General features: G+C 42.0%; 1 protein-coding gene across 2 annotated transcripts in view; it reads right to left on the bottom strand.

The window, feature by feature from the left end:
* Positions 1-12050, bottom strand: part of RASGRF1 (Ras protein specific guanine nucleotide releasing factor 1) — an 86939-nt gene that overhangs the window by 61860 nt on the left and 13029 nt on the right. For both annotated transcript variants that reach the window (XM_056571560.1, XM_056571561.1), the window contains exon 2: positions 4745-4851. In XM_056571560.1, coding sequence (XP_056427535.1) covers positions 4745-4851 — 107 coding nt within the window. The remainder of the gene's footprint in view (positions 1-4744; positions 4852-12050) is intronic.

The following is a 12050-nucleotide window of genomic DNA, read 5'->3' as shown; positions in this document are numbered from 1 at the left end:
TGATAATAACAGTACTGTAACAGGGCCCTTGTGGCAGGATTTAGCACAAAACAATTGGAACAGAATAGTACACAATACTACAATGAATAATGTATTATCCAGCACTTAAAACAGTCCTGTATAAGACCGACCTGGTATTGGTCTACAGTTCATTGAATAGCAAAGTTTCACCTGTACAAGATGATAGCAGGCATCTGTTAGTATTGCAGACACATTTTACCTGCAGGGTCAGACGCTTTGATATGGAGGATGATACTGCTGCGCTGTGAAAGATCCACAGAAGATCGTAAGAAAGAGCTGGCAGGCGCTGCTGTGGCTGGTCCGTAGGCACAGGACCCCGTGAATGCTGTAGATGTTGCTGGAACTCCAGCAAGTAGAATTGTGTTGGAAGCGCAAGCCTGCGCTGATGGTCCGGCAGTGGTAGGGGTCAGTGTGGTAAGCTGATACGGCACTTGGATGGGTGGAGGCAGTATTTGGATGGCAAATGCATATAGTGCTGTGCAGACTCCTTGTGGCTAGGCGTCTGACGTCGGCAGTGATCTCAGGATCGTCATGTAAAGTCCAAGAGATGGATAACTGGACCAAATAAAATTGCACGATAGATAATAGTAGTAGTGCGTCTGTACATATATTACTAGACGCGTTTCAGGGTACTTATAAGTATACACAACACTTTCTTCAGGAGATATGTTGGCAAATTGAGATAAGAATGTCCTTTTTAAATGCACAAGGTCTCAATTTAAACAGGTAAAATGAGTAAAGCAAATGGTCACAATGTAGTCCATAATTGCCGGTCTCATATGTCTACGATCCTAATACACATTACAAAATGGGGAAAAGGTATATAAGAATAACAGTACAACACCCTGAATAAAGATGTAGATGAACAAAGCGTAATGATATAAAATAAATAAACCTGAAAATAAAACAAAAAATGATAATGAAGGTATAAATAAAAAAGAAAATGAAAGAAAATGGTAGTACCCATGTTAGTAAAAATAATGATAAAACTAAACTAATCCCAGTGGATGTCTCCTATATATAAAGAGACAGACACTCGGATCCATTGTATCCCCTTTCAGTATTCTCTGTCACAACTACAACAATCTGGAAGTGTATTTTTATTTTTTTCTATTTTTATTTATTTTTATCATTATTTTTACTAACATTGGTACTACCTTTATTCAGGGTGTTATACTGTTATTCTTATAAACCTTTTCCCCATTTTGTAATGTGTATTAGGATCGTAGACATATGAGACCGGTCCAGTTAATCCATTCCTGCAATTATGGACTACATTGTGACCATTTGTTTTACTCGTTTTACCTGTTTAAATTTAGACCATGTGCATATAAAAAGGGCATTCTTATCTCCATTTCCCAACATATCTCCTGAAGAAAGTGTTGTGTATACTTATAAGTACCCTGAAACGTGTCTAGATATATATGTACAGAACCACTACTAGTATTATCTATCGTGACATTTTATTTGGTCCAGTTATCCATCTCTTGGACTTTACCTGGCGATCCTGAGATCACTGCCGACGTCAGATGCCTAGCCACAAGGACTCTGCACAGCGCTGTATGCATTTGCCATCCAAATACTGCCTCCACCCATCCAAGTGCCGTATCAGCTTACCACACTGACCCCTACCACTGCCGGACCATCAGGGCAGGCTTGTGCTTCCATCACAATTCTACTTGCTGCAGTTCCAGTGACATCTACGGCATTCACGGGGTCCTGTGCCTACGGACCAGCCCCACAGCGCCTGCCAGCTCTTTCTTACGACATGCACTATTGGATCTTTCACAGCGCAGCAGTATCATCCTCCATTTCAAAGCGTCTGACCCTGCAGGTAAAATGTGTCTGCAATACTAACAGATGCCTGCTATCATCTTGTACAGGTGAAACTTTGCTATTCAATGAACTGTAGACCAATACCAGGTCGGTCTTATACAGGACTGTTTTAAGTGCTGGATCGTACATTATTCATTGTAGTATTGTGTACTATTCTGTTCCAATTGTTTTGTGCTAAATCCTGCCACAAGGGCCCTGTTACAGTACTGTTATTATCAATTTTATTTAGAATTGTATGGTTTTAATAAAATCTTTTAATTGAAGCATGGTGTCTCCTATATCAATTCATCATGTACCACAAACCCTGGTATTACCCTTGAGGTTTATGGTTACTCCATTTTTTATTTTTTATTTTTTCTAACACCTAGGGTATGGGTGGATAACTATAGTATACCTTGGTTAATTAATTGTGAGCTGCACTACCCAGTTTTCTACTTCCCTAAAGGGAACCTGTCAGCAAGAAAATGCTAACCAATACACCAGCATCATGTTATAGAGCAAAAGGAGCTGAGCAGATACATAGTTTTGCGTAAATTTTAGCATATTAATTTACATCTCTGCTCACTCTTGGCTTAGGAGTCCAGCAAGTGGTCCTACTCAATATCTGGCATCCTTTCCTGTATGAGTGTGCTTACACAGGTAGCTGTCAATCACTAAGCAGGACCACCCACTGGACTCCTAAGTCCAGAATGAACAGAGATTTACATGAATACAACACAAGTTCAGAATCTTTTCTCACAAAACTGTATATCAATCCTGCTCCATAACATGAAGCCTTCCGATGGGGCTGTATGTTCAATATGACAGGTTCCCTTTAAATTCTGGAAGACCTCTTTAATGAATGGTTCATTTTAATATTCTGTTTGGCTAGTAAAACAGTGACGAGTGAAGTCATAGGTGCTTATGTGCTGAGCGCAGGTATAGGGGCTGGAGCTTCATGTTTTACTTTCCACTAACAGCAGAAGATCGGTATTCATTGTAAATGTGCTGATAGAAGACAATAAGCAGACAATATGAATTAGCTCCATTACATTCTATTAATCAAACTGCTCAGCAATGTGGCTTCCAGAGCTGAGAGGAGTAGTAAATAGGAGTGGTAAGAAGAGATCTGCCTGTAGCATTTTAATTCCTTTCCACATGAGTGACCCAAGAATTCATCTCCTGTCAACTCACTGTCAACTCTGGAATCCAGAAAACACAAACTGACTGCATTGTCTCTGGGCCGGGATCACTCGCTATGCATTAAGAATAATGCATACAATCTTGTTATTTATAAGGATAATAAATGTATTTTTATAAGGCTGTATTCACAGTAGCTGTATATTAATAGTGGCAGAATTCAGACATACAGTCAGATACTACATGGTAGTGAATGGTGTTTTATGGCATTGTTCCACCATTGGATTTATAAGGTAGCACTGTAGCAAGTAAAGCAACTTGCAAAACCTGTCACCAGTTCCTAGAAATGTAAACTTGAAGGAGAACTCCAGCCAAAACGAACTTATTCCCTATCCATAGGATAGGGGATAAGTAGCTTATCGCGGGGCATCCGACCGCTGGGACACCCTGCAATCTTCGGAATGGAAGTGGATAGGGGATAAGTTTGTTTTGGCTGGAGTTCTCCTTTAAGGAATTAAATGTCACATATATATGACTTACCATATTGGGTTTACTACTTATTAGATTATACAAGGGTTATCAGAAACCATTTACATGATTATTTCTTAAAGGGGTACTCCGGTGGAAGAATTTTTTTTTAAATCAACTTGTGCCAGAAAGTTAAACAGATTTGTAAATTACTTCTATTAAAAAAGCTTTATCCTTCCAGTACTTATTAGCAGCTATATGCTACAGAGGGAATTCTATTCTTTTTGAATTTCTTTTTTTGTCTTGTCCACAGTGCTCTCTGCTGACACCTGATGCACGTATCAGGAACTGCCCAGAGCAGGAGAAAATCCCCATAGAAAACCTATGCTGCTCTGGACAGTTCCTGACACGGACAGTCCGTGTCAGCAGAGAGCATTGTGGACAAGACAAAAAAAAAATTCAAAAAGAATAGAATTTCCAGCTGCTAATAAGTACTGGAAGGGTAAAGATTTTTTAATAGAAGTCATTTACAAATCTGTTTAACTTTCTGGCACAAGCTCATAAAAAAAAAAAGGTTTCCACTGGAGTACCCCTGTAAGAGTAATCTCTATATGCTTGCTCAGAGCTCAAGGTCAAGGAGGCGTTGCCGAGCTGCAGCATGCATGTCTTCTCCCTCCACCACCTCTTCACTAATATCTGGTTGTTATATCTCTTTTTTAGTAAGGCCACATTCACATGCAGTGGGTATTTTCTGCATTGGAGATTACCTAAAATTAGTGGCAAAACCCACAGGTGTTTAATGCAAATCTGTGGCACTGTGAATTTGTACTAAAGACATGGCACATTGCCTTAGGTTGGGTAATCTAGAGAAGAAACAGAGAGCGCACGCTGGTAGGGCATGGCAAAAGGAAGTATGGGGGGCCAAAGTTGGCAGCTTGGCTAAGGAGTTTTTTTTTCAATTTATCAATAGTAATTGGGTGTTTTTTTTTTTTACATGATTAATAGTCTTTTCTATTTATTTTCTAGAGTTTGTGAAACATAAAAAGATAATCTACAGATAAACTAAATTAAAAGAGCACTTCCCAGGCACCAGACTGCTGTGGTATAGCATGGAGTTACTACTAGAAGTTCTCCATATTTTCTTGTCTACCAAATATGTACCATTGTAATTATTTTCAAAGCATTTGTTGCTTATTGTACTGTGTCTTCACACTTATATTCTGGCAGTAACGGCATTGTGTATACAGTGAATACAATACTATAGTAAGTGTGGTATCAGTAGCCATGCTGCTCACTTTACCTCGCTCGTGAGATAGCGTTGACCCACTCATCACAGTCATTGGAGTCCTCTGTGCGCAGCTCCAAGGGCTTCTGATTCTCGTGATTAAAGTTGATGATGAAACAATACTGTCAAAAAAGACACAGTCAGCTAAATCCCAAAAGTACACTGAAAACATCCAGAGGCTGTGCACAGAGATTAACTATCTAGATATCAAACAAACAATCCTAAATGCTATACAATTATGATTACATAAGGAAACTGAATGCATAGCAATTCCCTAATATAATGTTATTATAAGTTAAGGAAAACTGTATAGGATATCTGCCATTTCTTAATAGAAGGCTCCTATTGCTGAAGAAAAAGTCCCCATAATAAATTTATAGTATGCAGCCTACCCTCCTCTCCCTATCCTCTAGATCAGTGGTCTTTAAACAGTGTCCCTCCGGATGTTGCAAATATGCAACTCCCAGTATTGGCTGTCAGTGAATGCTGGGAGTTGTAGTTTACAACAGCTGGAGGGATACTATTTGGAGAGCACTGCTCTATATAGAAGAAAGTTCCTAGAATAAGCAGTTCATTATGTAAAGAATAAACCCTTTTCATACAGTGCACACACTAACAATATCTTGCAGTGCGCCAGGTTTTGCAACTTTCTGCTTTACAGTCACGTTTTGGCAATCCACTGGAAGGCTGCAGACAGCCAGCATTCATCGTATGGGCTATAACAATTGAGGAGTTTGTGGCCCTGAATGGCATTCTCTGAATCTTCTTTAGGTGACTATTAAGTTCTATTGAAGTTCTTTACATATTCTCCCTCTTCCTTACCGATCCGCATGCTCTCTCACTGTCTGTAATGCTTTATTCTTTGACTTTGACTTTCATAATGTGTGCAATGTGGGTGCTGATAGCAGTCGGGACCCATCGGGTATGAAGTGCGCTCAGCTCCTGAGCATGCTTCAAACTGCGGGAGCAGGACCTGTACACCCTCCGTCCTTAAAAGGAGTACTCCGGGATCTGAAAACTTATCCCCTATCCTAAGAATAGGGGATAAGTTTCAGATCGCAGGTGGTCCGACCAATGTGGCCCCCCGCGATCTCCCGTACGGGGCCCGCTGCTCTTTGCCGAAATAGCGCGTTTCGACCACCGAATGATGCGGTTGCCGACACTCCCCCTCAATCCATCTCTATGCCAAATGCAGTGCTCTGGCTCTCCCATAGAGATGTATTGAGGGGGCGTGTTGGCCGCCGCGTCATGTGGTGGTCAGACACGCCCCCTTGCCACTAGCTGCAGGCCCTGTACAGTAGATTGTGGGGGGCCCCCCAGCGATCTGAAACTCATCCCCTATCCTTAGGATAGGGGATAAGGTATCACATCCCGGGATACTCCTCTAACAGGTTAATTTATGGTGTGCTGCTTCCTAGCCTGCACTGTGTAACAGTACATCGTATGTATGTGTAAAGACGTCTTTGATTGCTAGTAAAGTTATTTTCTTATCAAAAAATGAAACAGGCTGCCTGCAGATTGGGTTAATTCTTTCATTTTGAAGAGATGTCTGGCTTGGCAAAATTTCTAAGTCAGTTAGCAAGACTCCATAGTAAGTAATGCCCTGACACCCAGGGAGTGTCACCTGACACTATAAATATAAACATATAAATAAGCTGCTTTACATATTCTTTATCCCAGAATTCCCAGTGAAGTGCTAAATGGCTAAAAATCTGCACATGCCACTAAGGTGTTCCCTTAAAGGGGTACTCCGGTGGAAACCTTTTTTTTTTTATCAACTGGTGCCAGAAAGTTAAACAGATTTGTAAATTACTTCTATGAAAAAATCTTAATCCTTCCATTACTTATTAGCTGCTGAATACTACAGAGGAAATTATTATCTTTTTGGAACACAGTGCTCTCTGCTGACATCACGAGCACAGTTCTCTCTGTTGACATCTCTGTCCATTTTAGGAATTGTCCAGAGCAGCATATGTTACAAATCTGTTTAACTTTCTGGCACCAGTTGATTTAAAAAAAAAAATAATTCCACCGGAGTACCCCTTTAAGAACCCATACCCCTTTGATCCAAACATATGATGGAATTTTCTCTTTAAGTGGAGTCAGGGGTAGGGCATTGCTTTTGATTCATCTCCTTAGCTGTAGAATCATGGCAGATGGCTCTTGCTCAGCAACTTGGCACTTCTGCCCTTATCTCAGGATGTTACGTAGAATGAGCAAAGGCGTAACCACAAAGGCGTAACCTGAAGTTTATGGGCTCAAATGCAAAGTCTGTAATAGGGCCCCCAACTATAAGGCTTCATTTATAGCACTGGTCTCCTCATATGAGGAAGAAAGACCTTATGGGCCCCTCAGGCTCCTGAACCTTGGTGCAATCACATGCTTTTGCTGCTTATGTATTACTGTATTTGCCTGCACAGCCCTTCACCATCAATATTCCCTTTTTTCATCAGGAGAGGACTAACAGTAATCTGGAAAACAGGCATTAAAGGTTATGGGCCCATTATCTTTAAAGGGAACCTGCAGCATTAAAAACACAGTCTGAAGGGAGTATATCATAAAGCAGGTGAAGTGCATTTAGACATAGTGAAAACATTCAGCATTACTCTGATTTTACTGATCTAAATCTCTGCTCAGAAAGTCAAGTGGGTGGTCTCACTCAGCCTTTATGTATGCTTGATAGCTGTCAATCACTAAGTAGGTCTGCCCACTGGACTCCTTAGCCCCAAATGAACAAGGATTTAAATACATTAAATGTTGTGCCCCTTTTACTTTATAATAGACTGCCTCTTCAGTGTGTCAGTCTACCTTTAACTTTTTTGATGACCCTTCAGTTTAATGAGTATTGTTACTGACTGCCCTGGGCAGTCTACCTTTGTTTTGCATTTTTATTGGTGCACTTTTCTTCTGTCTTAGACATTCATAGATTAGCTGGCGGCTGGCTCATCCTCCTTTATGTAGACTGTAAGCTCTGATGAGCAGGGCCCTCGCTCCTCATAGACTGTAAGCTCTTGGAAACAGGGCCCTTACTCCTCATAGACCAAAAGCTATTACGATCACGATCCTCACTCCTCATAGAATGTAAGCTCTTGCGATCAGGATCCTCACTCTTCATAGACTGTAAGCTCTTGTGAGCAGGGCCCTCACTCCTCATAGACTGTAAGCTCTTGCGATCAGGAGCCTCACTCCTTATAGACTGTAAGCTCTTGTGAGCAGGGCCCTCACTCCTCATAGACTATAAGCTCTCACGGGCAGGGCCCTCGCTCCTCATAGACTGTAAGCTCTTACGATCAGGATCCTCACTCCTCATACACTGTAAGCTCTCATGATCAGGGCCCTTGCTCCTCATAGACTGTAAGCTCTTGGAAACAGGGCCCTTACTCCTCATAGACCAAAAGCTATTACGATCACGATCCTCACTCCTCATAGACTGTAAGCTCTTGCAATCAGGATCCTCACTCCTCATAGACTGTAAGCTCTTGTGAGCAGGGCCCTCACTCTTCATAGACTGTAATCTCTTGTGAGCAGGGCCCTCGCTCTTCATAGACTGTAATCTCTTGTGAGCAGGGCCCTCGCTCCTCATAGACTGTAAGCTCTTGTGAGCAAGGCAATTAATCCTCATAGAATGTAAGCTCTTGCGATCAGGAGCCTCACTCCTCATAGACTGTAAGCTCTAGCGAGCAGGGCCCTCACTCCTCTTGTTTGAATATTTAGTGTATAATATTGTAATGACTGATACTTGTCTTATTTGAACCCTCGAAATTGTAAAGTGCTGCAGGACCTGCTGGCAGCATAAATCATACAAATAAATATTATTATTATTACTTGTGACATCCCATTTGACTATTTTTTTCTGTCTCCATTACCATAACCATACAAGACAGACAGGTCACTGCATCCAAAAAGATTCACTTACTCTTCTCCTGTGGCTGTGAATATTTTAGGACAGTGTTCCCCAACAAGTGTTCCTCCAGCTTCTGCAAAACTACACCTTCCAGCATGCCCGGACAGCCTTCGGTTGTCCGGGCATGCTGGGAGTTGCAGTTTTGCAGCAGCTGGAGGCCCACTATCTGGTTAACATCATTTGTAAGGTATCATTGTATACATGGATGTACAATGTACATTGTGGCTGTCCCAGTAGGTTCCAAATCGTAGTCAATTGCCACCTGCACATATCCAGTAGGGATCATCAGATATCTTTTTGGGGCAGTAAGGCCCACCTCTCCAGCAGTTGCAATACTACCACTACCACCATGCCCATACATCTGAAGGTTGCCAGGGCATGATGAGAGTTGCAGTTTTGCAACAGCTGGAGAGAGTCACAGGTTGTGGGACACTATTTAGGACCTTAGTGATGCAATCATGAAACGTTTCCTGTTTTCCATCCTGCCCACATCTGCTTAAATAAACCTAAGATGTGAATGTCGGGGCCTTCCATACACATTAGGGTGATCTTAGGAGATGCTGGCAAACAAGGTTCCTCTTCAAATTAGAGAAACTTGTATAGGTAGTTGTATCCTGACCTATTTTAGTCCACCTGGACTAAGAAAAGATGAAGAAAGAGATTAATGATGGGCTATGACATGAGACTAATGCACCTTTAAAATACGGCAAAATTTCTATCTGTCAATAACGAAAAAGTAGAGATCAGCAAAAAATAAGACCTCTGCCTGACAAAGCTATCAAATCAATGATTCTCAGGCACCGCATGCATATAAATCACTTCTACCCATGGTCCAGAGATCAGTAGGCATCAACTCTGTAATTGGTTTTGGGGGGTGGGGGAAGTACAAAAGAACAGCCCCACAAAAATAATGTGGGCACTCCCTAATAAACACTATTTTTCAATTTAGATATGGAATTAGAACCCTGTGTAAATGCTATGATTTACTTGTCCTGATCCTTCTTTACAGCCTGTATGATAACCCAGCACTGCAATCACAAACATGTAGGCTTCAGAGCAGCAATCTCCTGCTGGCTCAGTGTTTGCTCTATTATACCAGTACGGTAATCAGATTTAGGAAATAACAACTATCCTACTCCATTATAAGGAATCGGGATGAGTTTGTCAACACAGTTGTTTACGGTTTCTATAGCAACAAGCAAAGTAGCTGAATTAGAAATACAGCTCTGTACTATAATGCAGATCTTGTACAATAATTTGGGACACTCTTCCCCTACCGGCAGACGTATAACACTCAGCTATCTTCATATGGCCCACAGAGTTGAGTGGAGCAGCAGCGCACACATTTGCTCCCATCGGTCTATTCACACTGGGTGGACCCCTACTGATCAGACACTCATCACCTATCCCTTAAAAAGGTAATAGGTGGTGAGTCTTCTTTATGGAAAAGTCCCTTTATAGGGAACCTGCCATGAGTTTAAAGGGGTACTCGGGTGTGGAAAACTGATACCAGAAAGTTGAACAGATTTGTAAATTACTTCTATTAAAAAATCCTAATCCTTCCAGTACATATTAGTGGCTGTATACTACAGAGGAAATTATTTTCTTTTTGGATTTCTTTTCTGTCACGACCACAGTGCTCTCTGCTTACACCTCTGTCCATTTTAGGAACTGTCCAGAGCAGGAGAAAATCCCCATAGCAAACATATGCTGCTCTGGACATTTGCTAAAATGGATAGAGGTGTAAGCAGAGAGCACTGTGGTCGTGACAGAAAAGAAATTCAAAAATAAAATAATTTCCTCTGTAGTATACAGCCGCTAATAAGTAAGGGAAGGTCTTCGGTGACCAGGAAAATAAGCGGGATCGGGGCTGTCCAAGACACCCACCATTCCCCTGAAGGGATAGGAGTGAGGTGGCAGGGGTGCCACCCCTCCTATCCCTGCTATTGGTCGGTCAGAAGCGACTGACCAATAGCAGATTGGAGCGGGGGGTTAAAGTTTGGTTCCCCTGTTCTGCCCACCCACAGTAGTCAGGGCAGAAAGGGGGAACTGTGGTGTGACCGGCAGCGGCGGTCACTTTCCAGCAGCGATCGGCGATCCTGCGACTACGGAAGCCGGTGAGTTGTTGCCTAGCAACATCTGGAGGGCTACAGTTTGGAGACCACTATATAGTGGTCTCTAAACTGTTGACCTCCAGATGTTGCAAAATTAAAACTCCCAGCACGCCCAGACAGCTGTTTGCTGTTTGGGCATGAAGGGATTTGTAGTTTTGCAACAGCTGGAGGGCTACAGTTTGGAGATCACCTTGCAGTGTTCTCTAAATTGTGACCCTCTAGATCTTGCAAAACTACAACTCCCAGCATGTTCACACAGCAGTTTGCTGTCTCGACATGCTGGGATTTGTAGTTTTGCAACATCTGGAGGGCCACAGTTTGGAGATCACTGTGCGGTGGTTTCAAAACCGTGGCTTTCTAAATCTTGCAAAACTACAACCCCCAACATGCATGAACAGCAAATGGCTGTCACGCCATGCCGGGAGTTGTAGTTGCGTACCTCCAGCTGTTGTATACCTACATCTCCCAGCATGCCCTTCGGTGATCAGTACATGCTGGGTGTTGTAGTTTTGCAACAGTTGGAGGCACACTGGTTGGAAAATACTGAGTTAGGTAACAGAACCTAACTGAAGGTTTTCCAACCAGTGTGCCTCCAGCTGTTGCAAAAGTACAACTCCCAGCATGCACGGTCTGTCAGTGCATGCTGGGAGTTGTAGTTTTGCAACAGATGAAGGTTTTCCCCCCCATGTAAATGTACAGGGTACATTCACACAGGTGGGGGTTTACAGTGAGTTTCCTGCTTCAAGTTTGAGCTGCGGAAAATGTTTATTTTCACAAGAGGTATAAGGAAAAAAAGACCCCCAATATTTGTAACACAATTTCTCCTGAGTACGGAAATACCCCATATGTGGGTGTAAAATGCCCTGTGGACGCACAACAAGCGCACTATGTACATTTGAGGCCTATATTGGTGATTTGCACAGGGGTGGCTGATTTTACAGTAGTTCTGATATAAACACAAAAAAATAAATACCCACGTGTGACCCCATTTTGGAAACTACACCCCTCATAACTAGGTGTATAGTGAGCCTGAACACCCCACAGGTGTTTGACAAATTTTTGTAAAAGTTGGATGGGAAAATGAAAAAAAATAATAATAATAATTTTAACTAAAATGCTGGTGTTACCCTAAATTTTTCATTTTCACAAGGGAAAATAGGAAAAAAAGCCCCGCAAAATGTGTAACCCCATTTCTTCTGAGTAAGAACATACCCCATATGTGGATGTAAAGTGCTCTGCAGGCGAACTACAATGCTCAGAAGAGAAAGAGCGCCATTCAGCTTTTGGAGAGAATTTTTTTCTG

Source organism: Hyla sarda, chromosome 4, assembly GCF_029499605.1.
Source record: "Hyla sarda isolate aHylSar1 chromosome 4, aHylSar1.hap1, whole genome shotgun sequence".
NCBI classification, from domain to species: Eukaryota; Metazoa; Chordata; class Amphibia; order Anura; family Hylidae; genus Hyla; species Hyla sarda.
Note: the sequence above shows the minus strand (reverse complement) of the source record. Positions and strands in the feature narration are given on the sequence as shown.